Source organism: Toxorhynchites rutilus, chromosome 1 (genome assembly GCF_029784135.1).
Source record: "Toxorhynchites rutilus septentrionalis strain SRP chromosome 1, ASM2978413v1, whole genome shotgun sequence".
NCBI lineage: Eukaryota > Metazoa > Arthropoda > Insecta > Diptera > Culicidae > Toxorhynchites > Toxorhynchites rutilus.
In genome coordinates, this window is record NC_073744.1 from 149,480,462 (window position 1) to 149,500,472 (window position 20,011).

A 20,011-nucleotide genomic window follows, 5' to 3' on the forward strand; every position below is an offset into this window, starting at 1 on the left:
TTAGTACAAGATGTAGAAGTGGGACATCTAAATTAGTGGAATTAAATAACATTTTGGAAATGAAAATTGAAAAGTTTGTAATTTTTAGTGTGTAATTATTTTATCCCAAAAATTCATATTCAACTTGATTGTTTCTATCAAATAAACTAAAACTCTCAAATCCCTCTACAATTTATTCCTTAACTCCCAACTTCTATCTTTCTTAATTTCGCTGCAATATCAATATAAACAATTCCTGGTGAAAATTTAAGCAAAATCTTCATTTTTTTTTTTTTTTTTATCCAAAATATATATTTTATTAAGGCTTATATGGCGTCAGCCTAACGGGGCCGGGAGTTCAATATTTTGACAATGTTTGCTTAGACTATGTTAGTAATATGTAACCGATTACTCGCGGTTGACTCGAGGTTAGTATTACAAGTGTTCTCATAATTGGTATGTCGCAGTCTTCGATGCTCTGTACGTGTGCCCGACACGGGATACTTCCTATTGGGATGCAGCTGACCATTAATCAGCAACGCCCCCCTAGTCTGTACCCCATATCTAGCGTGGTGCGTCTTTCTCGACTCGAGGAATCCAGGATAGAATGGCGGCGCAATCATCAGCTCGTGTAGAGTTGTCATGAGCGGTACAACCTTTGGCTCTTGTTGAATGATCAGTGGACTGCACAACCTTTGGCCCGTGTGTCTGTAAAGAGTGTGTGTATGTATTGCCGCGACTAAGTAAAAGTTTATCGATCGGATAGGAGGGATATGAAACGGGGACACAACGAAGGAAACATCATTAAACGTTGACATCGGCGTTTCTGAGGAACAGGTATAGATGAAGCAGAAGATCAGGATCCCGGCTACCTAAGATATCCCGGACGGGGATATCCGATTGTCTGCCTTGTGCTCTCAGTGCTCTAGAGAGCTGAGAGCGAGCAGCATGGAACCGGATACACGACCAGACAACATGCTCGATGTCGTGGTAGCCATCGCCACAATCACAAAGATTGTTTGCTGCGAGCCCAATGCGATAGAGATGCGCGTTTAGGTTGTAGTGATTGGACATAAGCCGAGATATCACGCGAATGAAATCACGACCTACATTCAATCCCTTGAACCATGCCCTCGTCGAGACCTTAGGGATAATCGTGTGTAACCAACGACCGAACTCATCACCACTCCACATGCGCTGCCAACTTTCGAGCGTATACTGACGAGGAATGTGGAAAAATTCATTATAAGCAATTTGCCTTTCAAAAAGTGTGCCTTCTAAAGCGCCCACCTTAGCTAGCGAGTCCGCTTTCTCATTCCCCGGAATCGAGCAATGAGAGGGAACCCATACTAAGGTAATCTTGAATAATTTTTCGACCAAAACACTCAATAGTTGTCTTATTCTAGTTAGGAAATAAGATGAGCGTTTATCAACCTTCATTGAGCGGATTGCCTCTATTGAGCTGAGACTGTCTGAAAAAATAAAATAGTGGTCGATGGGCAATGTTTCAATGATCCCTAATGCGTAATATATCGCACCCAGTTCAGCGACATACACGGAACAAGGATCTTTGAGTTTGAAAGAGGCACTGGAATTTTCATTGAAGATGCCGAAGCCAGTGGACTCGTTTATGAATGAACCGTCAGTAAAGAAGATTTTATCAGATCCAACTTTCCCAAAATCTTCATATCAAAATCTTCATATCAAAATCTTCATAAATCGCGATGTTTACCCCCTGTACTTATAATAGCCACTTAAATTTGACCTTAACGTTGAAAGGTTACATTTTTTCTTGAAATAAGTCATATTTGGAAGATAAAAAAAATATTTATTTTCAAACTGTTTATAATCGAGTCCAAAATTGTATATAATCGAATTACATATAATCGAGTCTGTATATAATCGAGTCCGAGCTGTGAATGAGAATGCAGTCTACATTTGTTTTTTCGAAAATCTGTATAAAACAAAATGGATCGGAAAATGTGTTGCTTAACGTAAAATCCGAGGAAGGAATCGTCCGATTTGAGTCTTCTTTATTGTATTGTATTCGTCTGTGCCCATAGATCGATGTAATGACAAGATTTTTTTTTGAAATTTTCGAAAAACTTTAAGGGAAGCTTCGAAAAATAAATTCTCATGCGTTCTACAATGACATCGTTGCTAGTCCAATTGGAATTTGCGTTTGCGGAACCGCATATGGTGATGCGCACAGTACAACTGTAGCCATGTACAGCGGTAAAATAGGTCGGTACAGGTACAGCAATTGTACCGAGTTGCTTACATGGTTCTAGCACTGTACATGGTAACAGACATACAATCTTCGAAGTACAACGCTAGTACAGTTATGCCGTGGAGCTGCCGGCCTAGAATAGCGTTCCGGGTTTTTGGTCCCTGTCCCTGTCGTAAGAGGCGACTAATCGGGTGACAACGCGAGTAAGGGCGCGGTAAAGCCCTAGGGAGCTAGCGCGGGGGAAATACCGCGACACACAGTGAAGGAAGGAATGCCAACGGGCATATTAGGATCGACGCCAGTGAGATTCTAATTACGGCATACTGGTAATAACGACGCATGACTGATTTGGAATGATTTGGAAGAGACGCTATAGGGCTGACAGCCGCGCTATTCCGTTACTTTAGCAAAACCGCGGACGAGCAGCCAAGCCTGCATGTGAGAACTAAGCTGAGCGAAGCCATGAAGGCAAGTGAAGAACTCTACGAATACATCAAACCTCGTAGTAATGTTCATGCGGTGATAAGAACTCTTACCGTAAAAATAAGATCCGCACTTGCGATAGCTGAACGTGAACAGCAGAACTGGCGGGCAAGAGCAGAAAAAGCGGAGAATGCTCTGAAAGAAGCTGTGCAGAGTAAGGCAAAGGAAGTGATCTTGACACCGACGGTAGACTCTACCCCACTAACCGCAAAGAGGAGATAACAAACTCCAGAAGAAAAGAAGGAGACGAAAAAACACAAAGATGGCAGTGAAGGTGCTAGGGGTGAAAATAAGCAAAACAATGAAGATCCGAACGGGTGGCAGACAGTCGAAAGGAAGAAAAAAGAAAACAAAAAGAAAGGAAAAACTAAGCCTAAGATGGAGAGGCAGAAACCAGAAGCTCTTATTGTGAGCGCAGCGGGGGTTGCGACCTATGCCGAGATCCTGCGGAAGGTGAAAGAAGATCCGTCCTTACAGAATCTTGGGGAAAACGTGGCCAGGATAAGACGAACACAGAATGGAGAAATGTTGTTTGAATTGAAGAAGAACCCAACGATTAAAAGTTCGACATATAGAGAGCTAGTCGAAAAATCTATGGGAGAAACGGCGAAAGTTAGGGCTCTTTCCCAAGAGATAGCGATCGAATGTAGAAATCTGGATGAGATCACAACAGAGGACGAGCTGAGAGAAGCCCTGAACGAACAGTTCGAACTTAGCGATGTCTCCTTAACAATTCGACTGAGGAAAGCATTTGGAGGTACACAAACAGCAGTGATAAAACTGCCAAGAATCGCAGCAAGAAAACTGCTAGAGCCTGGCAAGATAAAAGTTGGATGGACGGTGTGCCCTCTAAGGGCTATTCAGCAAATGATGAGATGCTTTAAATGCATGGACTTTGGCCACCAAGCTAGAAACTGCAATGGACCTGATAGATCGGACTCTTGCTTAAGATGCGGTGATAAGGGGCACTTAGCGAAAATGTGTACTAAGCCTCCAAGATGCATGCTCTGTACGACGGAGGTAGATAACGATCACGTCACCGGAGGCTCATTCTTTAAAAGAGCGCTGGCAGCAACAAGTAAATGGAGGTAACACAAATAAATCTCAACCACTGCGACACGGCACAACAATTGCTATGGCAAGCCGCATATGAAATCAAATGCGATGTGGCGATCATAGCAGAGCCGTATCAGGTACCCCCAGACAACGTAAATTGGGTAACCGATAAAGCTAAAATAGCCGCAATTACGACGTTGGGAAAATACCCCTTCCAGGAAGTTGTATCCAGTGAATATGAAGGGTTCGTGATTGTCAAAATTAACGACATCTTTGTATGCAGCTGCTATGCACCCCCGAGATGGACGATTGAGCAGTTCGACCAGATGCTCCACAATATAACGGAAGAGCTCATCGGACGGCATCCCATAGTCATCGGCGGGGACTTCAACGCCTGGGCAGTAGAGTGGGGGAGCAGATTTACCAATGCGAGGGGGTTTAGTCTGCTCGAAGGACTGTCAAAGCTGAATATAAGACTAGTTAATGAGGGCTCTACTAGCACTTTTCGCAGGGATGGGAGAGAATCAATTATTGATGTAACCTTCTGCAGCCCGTCGTTAGCATCGAACATAAACTGGAGAGTGTGCGAGGATTATACCAACAGTGATCACCAAGCGATTCGCTACACCGTCAGTACTCAGTCGCCATTAACAAGGAGAGGGACGAGAACAAAGTGTAAGAAGTGGAAGCTGAAGGAGTTTGACAAGAACCTCTTCATCGAAGCACTCCAGGTGGATCGAACAACTTCTACTTTAAATGCAGTCGAACTGACAGAGGTTGTAACGAGAGCATGTGACGTCACCATGACGCGGAAATCAACGCCAAAAAACGAACGTCGTCCAGTATATTGGTGGAACGAGACAATTAACACACTGCGGATAAGCTGTCTCCGAGCCAGACGGAGAATGCAAAGGGCTAGGATTGACACCGAAAGAACAGAGTGCAGGGAAGTGTTCAGAGCGGCGAGAGCCGCGCTCAAGAGCGAAATAAGAATCAGCAGAAAGAACTGCTTCAAAGAACTGTGCCGCGACGTTGATGCGAATCCTTGGGGCAATGCCTATAGAGTGGTGATGTCAAAACTTAAAGGTCCCTCGACGCCCCAAGAGACCTGCCCGGACAAGCTGAACAGTATTATTGAAGGGCTTTTCCCGCAGCATGATCCTGTGAGCTGGCCACCTACACCATACGACCATAACGAAGATTCTGTCGAGAGAGTTACTACAGAGGCGCTGATAGCGGCAGTTAAAAAATTAAAAATTAAAAAAGCGCCAGGCCCAGACGGAATCCCCAACGTGGCTGTCAAAGCTGCGGTTCAAGCGTACCCGGATATATTTAGGGCAACGCTGCAGAAATGCCTCGATGATGGATACTTTCCGGATACCTGGAAAAGACAAAGACTGGTACTGCTACCAAAACCAGGGAAACCTCCAGGAGATCCATCGTCGTACCGCCCCATCTGCCTTCTGGACACACTCGGGAAGCTGCTGGAAAAGATCATTCTCAACAGATTGATGAAGTGCACAGAACGTGAAGGTGAATACGGACTCTCTAAAATGCAGTTTGGGTTCCGGAAAAAAAGATCGACAATGGATGCTATCATGTCAGTAACCGAGACAGCCGGCAAAGCATTGATGCAAAAAAGACGCGGAAATCGTTATTGTGCCGTAATCACGATCGATGTGAAAAACGCATTCAACAGTGCCAGTTGGGAAGCTATCGCGATAGCGCTACATAGGTTACTAGTCCCGGACTACGTATGTAAAATTCTGAAAAGCTACTTCCAGAACCGAGTCTTAGTTTATGATACAGTGACAGGGCAGAAATCGTATAAAATTACAGCGGGGGTTCCACAAGGCTCCATTCTGGGCCCAACACTGTGGAACGCGATGTACGATGGTGTGTTGTTGTTGAAGCTTCCCAGGGGCGTACAAATCACTGGTTTTGCTGATGATGTTTTATTGACGGTGATCGGAGAATCCCGAGAAGAAGTCGAAATGTTGGGTACAGAGGCAATCAAAACCGTTGAAGAATGGATGAACGACTCTAAACTGCAGATAGCACACCAGAAAACCGAGATGGTGTTGGTCAGCAACTGCAAAGTTGTGGAGCAAGCGAAAATCACCGTTGGGGAACACAGTATCTGTTCCAAACGGGAACTGAAGTACCTGGGTGTTATCCTTGACGATCGACTCAATTTCAAGAGCCACGTGAGATATGCATGTGAGAAAGCAGCAAAGGTCGCAACAGGGATGGCTAGAATTATGCCGAACAACGCAGGGTCATGTAGTAGCAAGAGGCGCCTTCTGGCCAGCGTATCCACATCGATACTCCGTTACGGTGGTCCGGTCTGGGTGGCAGCGCTCGAAGTAAGACAAAATCGGACGCTGCTAAACAGAACGCTCAGAGTAATGGCGATGAGAGTATCGAGTGCATATCGAACGATATCTGCAGAAGCGGTATGCGTGATAGCGGGAATGATTCCCATCGACATTATGCTGGTTGAAGACAGCGTACGCTACGAGGAAAAAACAACGGACGTGCAAAATAACAGAGAACTGCGAAAAAGATCACGACTAGAGTCAATACGGAAGTGGCAACAGGTGTGGAACAACACACCTAACGGTCGATGGACCCACCGACTAATTCCGAATATCACGAAGTGGATTGGGCGCAAGCATGGAGAAGTAAATTTCCACTTGACCCAATTTCTGTCTGGTCATGGATGTTTTAGGCGGTACTTGAACAGGTTCGGACACGCGAACTCACCATCCTGTCCTGAGTGTGGTCAAGTAGAAGAAACAGCGGAACACGTGGTCTTCGAATGTCCTCGATTTGTCCAGCAGAGAAGAGAGTTGATCGCTGCATGCGGACTCAATTTGAATGCCGATAACATCGTACACGAAATGTGTAAAAGCGAGAACTCGTGGAACGCAGTGAATTGTGTCATAGTCACAATAATGACGGAACTCCAACGAAAATGGAGAGCAGACCAAAGAATGAGCGTAGGAAACACAGAGCAATGAGTGCATAAGCACAGCCTCCTCCCGAAGTAATACCAAAAGGTGGTTCCGGGAGAGAAACGGCAAGAAGAAGGAGGTGGTTTTTGGTGAGTAGGAATCTCACACTATCCGGTCAACATGGCGACTGGGTGTCTATGCAAAATTTCCACCTTCTACAAAAAAAAACGCTAATACAGTTGTATGTCTGTCATAAGTATTACACGATGAATAATAATGACATTACTTCATCAGAATCACACGATCGTGTAAGGTTGGCAAAATTAATATGACAGGCAATAATTATGCATATCCGGATTTTCTGATCTCGCTCCATCATTTCTGTAATAGGGCAGGGACACTATCACACTATCTATCTTGTGTTAAAATCTATTTTTGTGAGGAAATTTATTCTCTATCAGGCTAGTGGGCCCAAGAGAAGTTATTTTAAATCCCTAAAATTTGAATGGAAGTTATTACTTGTTGTTACTTGAATGCATAAAAAATGTAGCACTGAACCTTACCTAATCAATTTTCTATAATTTTTCTAAAATCCCAACTAAAATTTATTATTATAAAATAAAATTATACCCCGATATCATTTTAGTTCAAGGTTTTTCCACCATTTGTGGTAAACCTGTTACTCTACTACATAGAGCAACATATTTGATGCAGAGAAAATTATTTTAATTTACATTATTTGATTTTAAAAGTTTGCCCATTCCACCTGAAAATCCGTTATCATTTTCGCCTCACAACGATGAAGCACGAAGCACAAAATGTTAATTCGCAATGGTTACTATACAGTGTCGACATCTATTGCCCAAATGCGAGGGTGCAGCACACGGATGAGATACGGTGTCGACATTTACGAATGTATGGGGGTACGTGAAAGACCGTTGTTATGTTAATAAGCCACAAAATTCGGAGGAACTTAAAGAAGAAATAGCTCGCATTTTCAACAGCATCGATGTCGCAATGTTAGAGTTGTGCATAAAGAATTTTGTTCACCGTTTAAAAACGCGTTATCGAAAAAAGGGGTGGTCACATCGAAAATGTCCTAAAATAAGCTTTATTTTGGTTTTTTAAAATTAAAATTCGTTCAATTTTGTAGAAGTTATAAAAATTTGTTGCGTGAGCGTTTAATCTGGAAGAACCTGTATTGACGAATTTACGTTAGAATTGCAACCAGAAGGCGCAGCGAGTAAAATGATGATATTTTGTTTTTTTTAGTATGAAATTGGTTTGATTTGTTTTGAAAAATCAGAAATTTTCTGCGAGTTTCCCGGATTCAAGTATTCTTTCTACGCTGAAAAGGTTAGAAAATCATCATTCTACATTGTTTCATTCATAACACATGACGAATGATTCGGTACAAATGTTATAATTTACTGTTTTTTTCACTAGGCAAATGATGGGTGGCATTTGTTGCGCTTCAAATATTGCAGATCCTTCTCGTATCGGCTGAAAGGAAGCCCCTGCATAATCAATGATGTCATCCACCTTGATATGACATTGATTGCATCGTCATTACTTACACTTTGAGCTTCTGAAAAATGCCCGGAAGTTAGTTCTCATAACCTATATTCACTGTCAAACATAAAAATTTTGAAGATTATGTATGACTTTAGTCCAATCGCGTGTTGAAACCATTGTAGTTAGACAAAAAAATATGATTTTCTTGCCATTTACTGATGACATTTAATGGCTAAAATGATTTTGAATAAAAATTAATGAAAATAATCACGACCGAATCGAGCTTTCAAGTGCGCAGAATAGACAAACATCATCACTTTTGTAGTTCTGAGCTCTAATGTAGGTGTCGCATGAGCTGATTCAGCTTTGCGTAAATTCGTCAATTATAATACAGTGATTTACATTGAATGCGACGTCTAGCTAATTGGACAGACCTATAATACGACACGTTTAATTGGACATTTTCACCTTTAATTGGACATTTTGGTAAACATCGAGTTCAGGGCCCAAATCATGACCCCACATTAAAAGTCGCCACCAGACGTCGAAACTGTACCACTTTCTTCGACAATGTCCAATTACAGGTCAAAATCGCCTCCAATGCGAAACTTATACCAGGGACAGACATACAGCTGTACTTGCGTTGTACGTGTACAGCGTTGTACAGGTACCATCGTACCATGACAGACATACTTTGGTTGTACATTGTACCGTATGTCAAACTGACAATCAGATATTTTTCCAATTTCCACCACATATTTCAATGAAAAAGGTTTTTATTTAGTGTCTAAACTATCAAACACAACAAAAAAGTTTCCAATCTGAGTTATTAACTTAAAAGAAAGTCAATGAAAAGAACGTTTATCAAGTGATTTGATTCTGCTTGTTCATGCTACCCACCACTAACCGTCTATGGCGCTGCGCACAGTACAACTGTAGCCATGTACAGCGGTAAAACAGGTCGGTACAGGTACAGCGATTGTACCGAGTTGCTTGCATGGTTCTAGCGCTGTACATGGTGACAGACATACAATTTTCGAAGTACAACGCAAGTACAGCTGTATGTCTGTCATAAGTATTAGGTGTGCCTCGGAATGCCGCATTAAATGTAAATTACTGTATATTATAATACCAGTTAATTTTCGAAAATACTGGTATTCACACAATAAATAGTTGAAGATTAAGGAAGAGAAGGATAGTATAGAAATCAACAACTCTTATTAACCACTGTGTGTTGAAAATATGAATGAACGTAACATTAATGTGATTTCATTTTTTCATCCGCGAACACCAAGGTGAGAAACAGTTTGTTTATATTATGTTCGTTCCCATATAGGCTAAGCTCAAGTTAAATTGTTTCAATAAAGCTACTTTTATTCATCAAATCATCCGTTCATTGCAATCCGGATACACGTGTTTCTATCTATCAACCCTAAACTTCCTACTTCCTAAGGTGAGTAAGCAATTATTATAATCAATATTGAATTATTATTATTATTCTTATTGTGCCCAAAAAATCCAGTCAACAATTTCTTTATAAATCGGTTATTTAAGGGTCCCTTACACGATAAATAATAATGACATTACTTCATCAGAATGACAATAACAATGATCGTGTAAGGTTGACAAAATTGATATGAAGGGCAATAATGATGCAAATCCGGATTTTCTGATCTCGCTCCATCATTACTGTAATAGAGCAGGGGCACTGGCATTCGAGTTGTCTAGGATACTGTGCGACATCTTGTGTCAAAATCTATGTTTGTGAGCCAATTTACTCTCTATCAGATTAGTGGGCCCAAAGCCATTTAAAATTCTTAAAATTGGAATGAAAGTTATTATTTGCTGTTACTTGAATGCATAAAACACGTAGCACTGAACCTTACTTGATCAATTTCCTATATTTTTTCTGAAATCCCTACTAAAACTCATTAGTATAAAATAAAATTACCGCCAGAATTAGTTTAAGCTTAAGTATTTTCACCATTTACAGAAAACCTGTTGCTCTATTACATAGAGCAACATATTTGATGTGAAAAAAACAAATTTTCATTTATACTTTTTGATTTTAGAAATTTGTTTCTTCTACCTGAAAACCCGTTATCATTTTCGCTTGACAACGAATGAGCACGAAGCTTAAAATGTTAATTCGCGATGGTGACGGTGCAGTGTTGACATCTATTGCCCAAATGAGTGGGTGAAGCGTACATGTAAGATATTTAGAGATGAACCAGCCTTTGGCTGAAAATCTCTTTAATAAAAAAAGAAAAAAAATACGGGTAAGATACGGTGTCGACACTTACGAAGGTATTCAATGGTAATGAATCAAGCATAAGCTATTGAGATTTCTATTGAAAAATATAGTTTTAAATTGTGAATAGATCAATGAAAATAATTTCAAAATAGTTTTCGAATGCTCATAACATATTGTTTTGAATCTTCTTCATCCATCACTAAAAGACATTATATTAACAGATCAAATTGTTGAAATTATAATTAGAAACCGTTATTAGGAACAACTTTCGTTCTAGATTTTTTCATTGTTTGCAGAAAACCTTTCAAATTATTTATGTGGATGTTTATTTGATACAATAAAATTGATTTTCATTGATAGTTTTCATTCCGAAAATGTGTATATTTCTCTTACAACTATGAAGGCTAGAGTAGCTTCATTCGTCAGAGTAAGAAAAATGATCGTGTATGGTTGAAGAATAATGATGATGCCGAACGGAGTGTGTCCTGCTGGTATTGCCATTACTGATAATGTCAATGCTACTGATCGTGTAAGGGCCGCTTTAGGCTAAGGTTACTTTGGATAGGAGTACCTAAGTGCCTAAGGCGGCGGTGACACTGGATGCAGAAAAGTGGTCGTACGAATTGTATGCAATAGTGAAGCTAAACAACCACATTGAGTTGTATTGGTGTGGTTACATTGCTTCCCCCTTGCTTCGTTCGTATTCGTCAGCTTCTATCGAACAAAATTGTTTGTTTCTATTCGTACAATCAAATTTTCGTGCGTACTCCTATCCAAAGTAACCTTAGCCTTAGGCCGATTACACATTATCCGGTTTCTGCCGGACCGGTCTGAAACCCAAATGGCAAATTTCAACCGTACCAACCTCTTTACGGCGCCGTGATGCAGCGGTCTACTGCGACTGCAATGTCCGGTGACCAGACAAGCATTATACGCGATGACAGTAGTATTGTATCGACATCTGGTGGAGACATCAGTTTGGGAAAGCAAATCATTCTCTATAACATTCTCAGACCATAAGACAGTTTTAAGTTGTTCAAGCTTTGAATGAAAATTTTCACTTCAAATTATTTGATTACTCAAAACACGTGGAACTGATTCTTACTTAATTATGTTTGTATAACGTTCTTGATGTTTTCACCAAAACTTACAATTATAATATGAAATCACTATCAAACACAATTCTTGTTCAGGGTTTTTTCACTACTTGCGAAAGAACGTATTGCTATATTACATAAAATATATTTATTACAAAAAATGTTTATTTTCATTCATAATTTTTATTTTGTATATGTGTTAATTGCACCTAAAACTTTATTTTTACTGCCACTTCCCAAAAGCAAAACACGAAACTAAATACCATCAACGCGAATTGACAGTTGTTTGTCATGTCTGTTAGTATTAGTACGATTCAGGCAATTTTTCGTCCCATGTATTAGTATGTGTGTGCTATTGACGTTTGTTTATTTTGAAATCATTTCAAAAGTTGCAAGTGATATGGATGCCGAAAATTATATTTCGCTTTATTTCGCTGCTGTAGAACAAGTGAAGTGATGCAAATTTCTGCTCAAAGCGAAGCAATGGTCACAGGCGCACGAGGTCATCATGGAGTGTTTTGCCATGGATTGTGTTCAACGGTGGGTAATGTCAGCGACAAATTATTCATAATTCATTGATTAACTTCTGTTTTTGTTTTGCTCACAGAAAACTTCCATCATTTAAATTCGATACTGAACGAGTTCTAGAATGTCAAACAAATTTTCAACTGTTCCATCAAGGGGCAGATTTCGAGCGACTTCATCCAGCTGAATATGAAGGTGAGTGTTTGTTAACTTCAACACACCAAAATAGTTTCTCTTCTAATATTCTTATTCGGTATTTCATACAGTTCAACCTGACCCGGAACGCGATCGACGAAGAGGTGGTTAAAGCTTGGCTCGAGGAATTCAATACCAAACTGTCCGATCTGTGCTCGGTGATCAAGATGTTTCCCTGCCCGACGCTGAAGCATCGACTCTGTCAGAACGCAATCACCCAGCTATTGGTCATCCGCTATGCGTTGATGCTAAATGCGTTCGAGAAGCTGCTTCTGCCCCAGGAATACGTCCTCGAGAAATTGCGGCTGAGCGCGTTTCTGGACGAGGATCCGCGGAAGCAGCGATGAATAGCGTTTGAAAGAAATGTATGATGTAATTTTAATCGCAAAGCAATATTACTACAATGCTTAAACAAAAAAAAACACTCTAGAATAAATGGATGGGTACACATCCTTTCGTACGCAAATTTCAAGATGATCACAGGAAGTGAACAGATAATACATATAAATAAGTAGTGCCCCTGGCTTGTTAGGCAATGTTATTATAATTGGCTCATAAAAAATTGTTCATTTTTATCTAACTATCTGAGACTGTTCAAAAAGTATGTGGCAACAGAGCGTGTGAAATAAATCATGCTGTTTGTGTATGATTAGAAATAAAATAAATTAGTGAGTGAATGAGTACACAGCAACTGGACAAAAGTTAGTTTTTGTAATACTGTTGATGACAGCCAAGTCTTTTGTCCAGTAAGTTTTTCATGTTCATTTATCATTGCAAATTTACGTTGCCGTCGTTGTGAGAATCATTGTAAAACGAGATGCGCCTAAGATGAACGTGTGCGCTCTGCAAATTACGGAAAAGGTTTGCGAACGTATTTTGAAATGGGGCGGAAAGGTTTATTACACCTTTGACCGCTCTGACGGCACTTATCGGTAAAAACACCGTCCTGATGTGCGCCTGCGAGGCCTGCACTCACTTTGGCCGTGCCAAACTTCGACATTCATATGTACTTTCCAAGAAACGCAAATTTGAGCAGGCTCGTGGTTGCAGCAGCAGCTGTGGTTTCAAGATTTTTCATATGCAATCTGTTCATGACCCATCCCCAAAAGGCACATCATGAGAGGGTGCTCACAAACAATGGTGGGAATTCAGAAAACACGGGTTCGATCAGCTCGGTGCAGCTGTACCACAGGTAATAAGAACAAGGTACAGATGCTTGATCTTCGCTCACTCATATGCGATCGGGAAGCGAAAGATGCGCAAGGGAATTGGGGAGTTCACCGCTGCCGATAGCGATCGAGAACATCGCACAGATATGCGATCAGCAAAGCGTAAGCGGAAATGATTTTATTATTCTGCCGAGCAGATACGTCCGAATCGTTCACTATGGAATCAACAATAAATTAAATATTTTATCGGATGTTTTGTTAAATGAATACAAGTTGTAATGTTGTGAAACTGTACATTATGAATATAAGTTTTATATACCTAGTGTTTTCATGTGAATATATGTAGTTCTACCAGAACTGTATTTTGAATGAAGAGAAGGATTCTTTGATGTTTGTGCCGGTTGTTCCGCCGTTTTGTATTTACTGTCGACATTACGTGGAGTGCAGTTCGAGTTTTTGTTCGCCGATAGCAACTTGTGGTGGGGAAACTAATTTCCCCATACAATGTTGGCAGCTGGAAATTGTGGGCTGTCGAATTGAGCCAGCCACCTAACAGCAATCAGTTGTATGTAGCAGAAATATTTGCAGCAATGTTCACCTGTCAAACCACTGTATAGGGCTCTTGCTACACATACATGCAGAGCATGTGTTGGGCACACATTCGCTTGTTTACATTCGTAGTGTCTATGCAGCAGAAGCGGATTTTTATCAATCGGCGTTCTTGTAGATGATTTAAATAGAGTTACGGTCATTCTAATAGTGCATAGAGCTAACATGAACTTTGTGAAACAGTTAGGCAAGCTATTTTATGAACAAGAGTTTTTGTGTAACGCATATTATTTAGTTTACTAGCACCTATTTCGCGATGTTCATTGAGCGACTCTCCCATTAGATTGGAATCGAAAAATTGGCAGAAAAAGGATTATCAACATTTTCGCACCTAGATCAAAGTCACAGAGTCTCGAGCTCACGTTTGAATGCTTCCTTGTATTTCCATGAATTGGTCAATCGATGGATTTTTTCCGTTTCCGATAAATTTTCTTATAAACGTATTTAGCTTCTCCGCAGAGCATTCGGGTACTCGGAAATCATATCTGAGAGTTGGTTGATATTTCAGGCTGAAAATGTCCTTAATTTCAACATAATCAACTGCTTTTTTGGCGGAACTAGCCGCCGATTAAGGATATCTGCACACGAATATTCATTATAGTTTATTCTTTCACGAGACCAGCAAAAAGCTTAAAACCTAAATGGGAGCACACTTCACCTAATCCGGCTATACAATCGCAATGTGCAGTTTGCACTATTTCTGTGAAAATTTTTGAATAATCAATCTGCTTCCATTGATATGAATCATGGCCAAAACAGAAATTTCTATTTTTCCCCGTGTGTATGGCTTTGACGCTAAAAGTAAATATTTTTATGTGAAGAAACATATATTCGCATGTTATTCATATAGATTAGCGCGTAATCTTTATAACTATTTCGCTAAAATAATTATTTAAACAAAGCTCAATCTTGTCGCTCCATATAATTCCTATGGAGCGATCACTTTTGCCTGCCCAACAGATCACTAATACATATGCACGCTGCAAGCGCCCTATAAACAAATGCATGTATGTGTATGTGAAAGATGTACGGTTTTGTATAGCGCGAGGTCTCTTTCACATTGTTATCCGGTTATCCGTCCAAACCCAGCGGCCCTTAGGCCGATTACACATTATCCGGTTTCTGCCGGACCGGTTTCAAAAAACGCCGCTGGGTTTGGACGGAAAACCGGATAACAATGTGAAAGAGACCTCGCGCTACACAAAACCGTACATCTCTCACATACAAATACACTACACAAAACTGTACATCTCTCACATAGACATGCATGCATTTATTTATATAGTGGATTGACAGGTACACATTGCTGCAAATATTCCGGCTACATGCAGCTGTTTGCAGACCGAAAATTTTAAAACCACAGCTGCTGCGGCAACCACGAGCGTTTTCATATTGTGTGGCACATCAGGAGCATGGTCAAAGTAAGAGCAGCCCTCACGGCATTAGCGCATCCTGGATCATAACGGTGTTCTTGCAGCACCTATCGTAAATACTTTCGCCCCACTTTAGAATAACTAAATTTAGTCCAGTTGCGGTGTAGTCATTCATACGCTCAGTTATTTTGTTTTTAAACATACACAAATAGCATGATTTTTTCACACGTTCTGTTGCCACATATTGGTTCAACAGTCTCAGAAACAAGTGTACAATTTTAAGACCGAAAAAATAATAACATTCCGTAAGAAGCTAGCGGCACTATTTATTTATATGTGTAATGTGTTCATTTCCTGTGATTGTCTTGGAATTTGTCTACGAGATAATATATGCCCTTCCATTCATTCTAGAGTGTTTTTTATTTCACCATTACAGTAGAAATCTGTACGATTAAAATAACATCATAATTCCTTCCTAAAAATAACATAATGATTCATTCAAATGCTATCCCATTGCTGCATCCGAAGATCCTCGTCCAGAAACGGGCTCAGCATATGCCGCAATTCGTCGAGCACCTACTCCTGGGGCAGCGGTAGCTTCTCGAGCGCATAGCAAATCAACGCACAGCTATTTATACGTGGATCTTGGGCAAAGAATGCCTGACTCAGATATTTTAATTTGAGATTTGGGTGATTTTGTTATGACAGAACCGATGCTTCGGTGTCGGGCATCTCGATCACCGATCACAGATCGGACATCTTGGGCTAGAGTTCCTCAAGCCGAGCCTCGACCACCTCGTCGTCGATCGCGACCCAAATCAGGTCAAACTGTCTGAAATACCCAATAAGAATATTAGGAGAGCTATTTTTGATGTGCTCAAATAAACAAAGACTGACCTCCTCATAAAATCTCGATAAAGTCGCTCAAAATATGCCCTTTGAAGAACCAGTTGGAGATTTGTTTGACATCATCGAACTTGTTCAGTAGCGAATCTGTGAACAATACAAAAACAGAAGATAATTTAAGAACTCGTAGTTGCTGTGAGCTAAACATAAACAGAAGTTAATTTAATAGCTCGATTAATTTGTCAGAAGACACTACACACCGTTGAACACAATCCATGGCAAAACACTCCATGACGACCTCGTGTGCCTGTGATCATTGCTTCGCTTTGAGCAGAAACTTTCATCACTGAAATTTTTCACTGCAGCTGAATAAAGAAGCGAAATAAAAAATTCAGTGTCCATACGGTCCATACCACTTGCAAATTCTGTTTGATTTCAAAATCAACAAACAAACGTCAAATGGCACACACATACTAATATATGGGGCGAAAAATTGCCTGAATTGTACTAATACTAACAGACATGAAAACAACTGTCAATTCGCGTGGAGGTTCGTGCTCCGCTTTTGGGAATTGATAGTGATAATTGATTTTCGGGTGCAGTTAACACATATTTAAAAATAAAAATTATGAATGAAAATTAACATTTTCTTATAAAATATGTTCTTAATGCTTAATGCAATGCAATTGCACGTTCTTTTGCAAGTGATGAAAACCCCCTGAACAAGAATTGTGTTTCATAATAATTTCATATTACAATGATGAGTTTTAGTGACAATATCAAGAAAATTATACAAAAATGGTTAAGTAAGAATCAATATTACGAGTTTTAAGTGATCACATAATATAAAGTAAAAATTTTCATTAAAAGTTTGAACAATTTAACTGTCTTAATGTCTGATATTCTCAAAGAGAATGATTTACTTTCCCAAACCGGTGTCTGTACCAGACGTCGACACAATACTACTGTCATCGCGTATAATGCTTGTCCGGTCACCGGACATTGCAGTCGCAGTGGACGGCTGCATCACGGCGCCGTGAAGAGGTTGGTACGGTCGAAATTTGCCATTTGGGATTCTAACCGGTCCGGCGGAAACCGGATAATGTGTAATCGCCCTTAAGGTCCATTTATACGTTGCTAGTAGCTGACCTGACAGTGAGCAGCTACTGGGCCGGTAAACTCGTTTGACAATTGGTTGACTCGCCTTGTCCGTTCTCACAGTGTGAGCTGCTGACGAGAAACTAGGTACTACATCATTGGCTTACCAGGAATGCCAGACGATTTTCCAAATATCCATCCAATAGTTAGAAACAGCAATCAGATCCAAATTTGAAAGATGATTGATCCGAAATCGACTTCTCTATTGGCAGTTTTCGTCTCAGGTTTTCAGTTGCTTTTGTCATTACACAATTTTATCGCGAAATACACGCTTACCGTGTATAAAAATAATTTGTGCTGAATATCTTCGAACTGAAGGTACTATCCGAAAAAGCAGAAAGGCAAGAGGATTTGGGCCAGGAATTGGATGCAAAGAAAAGGAACAACAAATAAAATATTGAAAGAACTCTACGATGATGATCCTCTAGAGTACAGAGCAGTGTTGACGAAAACACCTGAATTAGTGGAAACACTGTTGGATTTCATTGGTTCAAAAATACAACGCCAAGATACACTCATGAGGGATGCTATACCTGCAAGAGTGAAATTAAAAAAACGACATTGATGTGCCTTTCGTCTGGAATATCGTTCAGATTGTTGGAGATATTTTTTAGAATCTCGAAAGCATCCATAGCTAAGATAATTTCGGAAGTATGTGATGCTATAAATCGCAGTCTAAAAGATTTTTTAAAATTTTATTTATTTCGCCTTTCCAGCACTAATTGTGAATTGAAAATGATTTACAGATTGAATAAATACGCCTCAAAATAAAGTAATGAATGAAAATGTACTTTTTTAAATCGTATATGCATTCTGTTTCTTAGAACAATACTTTTATTTGCAAGTTGTGAGTGAATTTTGAATGAAAATTGTGTCCGATAATGATTCTATATTAGTGATTCTCAAGAAAACTATCTCAAAAAGAAAACGTGCAAAACAAAGTAACAACAATTTCGTTAAGAAATTATGAGGTTTTTATTTGTTTTTCCAATAATTTTCAAGTCTATAAATATCCTCGCATATTTTCAAATATCTTAAAAATAGAGACATTTCTTTACATTTGGTATCCCTGATTCGAACGCTAAATTTTGTTTTTGACGTTTTGAGGGATGCGAGTGCGAGTAAAATCAAAAAACTTTGAAGTAGCTTGCATGCCGGATCTCGCATGACACTAACTGGCATGATGTGTTCACACGGTGTGAGTAGCTTCACTGCAGTAACTGTCTAGGCCGACTCGTATGCTTACTCGCACCGTCTGAACCCGGCTTTAGGGTTTAGCCCGTATCATTCCGATCATTTCGCAGGTATCAAAACATCAACCCCTCACCCGCTATAGTACTTGCATACAAGCAAATTCAACAAGAAATCCGGTCAGACCATTATCTCGCAGCACTGCTGTCACGGATCCCCGTCGTATGTGTTAGTGAGCTTCGCGTATGTTTTGACCGTTTTGACAGCATTCTCCAGCGTTTCCTCCAGTTGCCTTCGTTTGGACTGCAACGTCGTTCGTTCGATGTTCGATGTTGCCGAACTCGGAGAAGACAGATTTTTTCCAGCAACGCAGCACGGCAAACGTGTGTGCTTCCTTCGTTTTTCATTTTTCGGGTCAAAAGTTTTTCCCGTACAAATAAACCCTACTTGCGTTCTTATAGGAAGTGTCGAGTTATTTTATTTTCATTAGTGAAGAAGAATAAATTGATGTAATAAGTCAGAAGTGAAACAGTAAACATCTGCTCACAGGAGAAAAAATAATCTTGTGGCAGATCGAACCGCTCCCAAAAAAATTGTGCCAAGTTAAAGTAAAATTCTGTGCTGCTGGAACTGGTTGGTCGACAACGAGTGTGTCGAAATGGATTTTCTCTGTTTTGAAGAAATCGACCTGCAGAACAAATCCCGAGTTACGGTGGACAAATGGTAACATTCTGGGCAGTAGTGAAACCTCATGATGGTGAATGAATTTTAGTAGAAACAAACTACCCCCCCTACCTCTCCACTCGTGGATGCCCATAGTTAGACATAAGTAGAAAGCTCTCCGCAAACCTCTTTTCCCGTAAAAACATTTTTGTACTCCTGGTGAAGATTTATCCACCGTTCCGCGCCCCACAGATTTAATTCAAGTTCGATTGCAAACGATAATTAGATTCCTGCCCTCGATGTAATAAAACTACGCCGAAGTGAATTGCGCTGCCGCTGGCTGAGGAGCAGACGGAGAAAGAAAGTGTAGGAATTTGGTGTAAACATATTAAGCGAATCTCCAAGACAAGAAGCAGAGCAGAGTTTTGTGTGGTATTTCTTCGCTCTCTCCGTTGTATGTTCTATTTTTCGCCCTGTTGGCAAACACTGGAGTGCCCAGACGAGACAGAAAAGAAAACCGCTAGAGGAGCAGCTGCGGGGAGTTGTCCGTCATTGGCGGCGGGCGAGACGAAAGCGCATCCGCCTCTACAGGTGAGTGAATAATCTGGAGGTTGGCGATTGTGTTTAGCTGTAGTCGTAGAGATCTTTGCTGTGCACGTTGTTGTGTATGCAGATGGTTGATTAATGAGGAACCTTTTCAGTAGTTGATAC

At 40.3% G+C, this 20,011-nt stretch overlaps 2 protein-coding genes and 1 long non-coding RNA gene across 5 annotated transcripts in view; 2 read left to right on the top strand and 1 right to left on the bottom strand.

The window, feature by feature from the left end:
- The first annotated feature begins 11,882 nt into the window (after positions 1–11,882).
- Positions 11,883–12,983, top strand: LOC129761293 (nuclear pore complex protein Nup98-Nup96-like). 2 transcript variants are annotated; one of them, XM_055759010.1, is made up of 3 exons: positions 11,883–12,115; positions 12,179–12,291; positions 12,363–12,983. In XM_055759010.1, exons 2-3 carry the CDS (start codon positions 12,286–12,288, stop codon positions 12,636–12,638), a joined length of 282 nt encoding a protein of 93 aa, XP_055614985.1. In that variant the 5' UTR covers positions 11,883–12,115; positions 12,179–12,285; the 3' UTR covers positions 12,639–12,983. The 2 variants fall into 2 exon arrangements, with proteins under 2 accessions (XP_055614985.1, XP_055614984.1); XM_055759009.1 differs by having other exon boundaries at positions 11,896–12,111.
- A 2,860-nt stretch (positions 12,984–15,843) lies between these two features.
- Positions 15,844–16,686, bottom strand: LOC129763033 (uncharacterized). The gene is made up of 3 exons (XR_008740781.1): positions 16,549–16,686; positions 16,340–16,435; positions 15,844–16,274 (listed from the first exon to the last, which is right to left on the bottom strand). It is a non-coding gene; the product is annotated as an uncharacterized LOC129763033 (long non-coding RNA).
- Positions 16,687–18,924: 2,238 nt separating this feature from the next.
- Positions 18,925–20,011, top strand: part of LOC129769202 (serine/threonine-protein kinase D1) — a 27,432-nt gene continuing 26,345 nt past the window's right edge. For both annotated transcript variants that reach the window (XM_055771311.1, XM_055771317.1), the window contains exon 1: positions 18,925–19,891. The gene's annotated coding sequence lies outside the window, so the exon portion shown is untranslated. The remainder of the gene's footprint in view (positions 19,892–20,011) is intronic.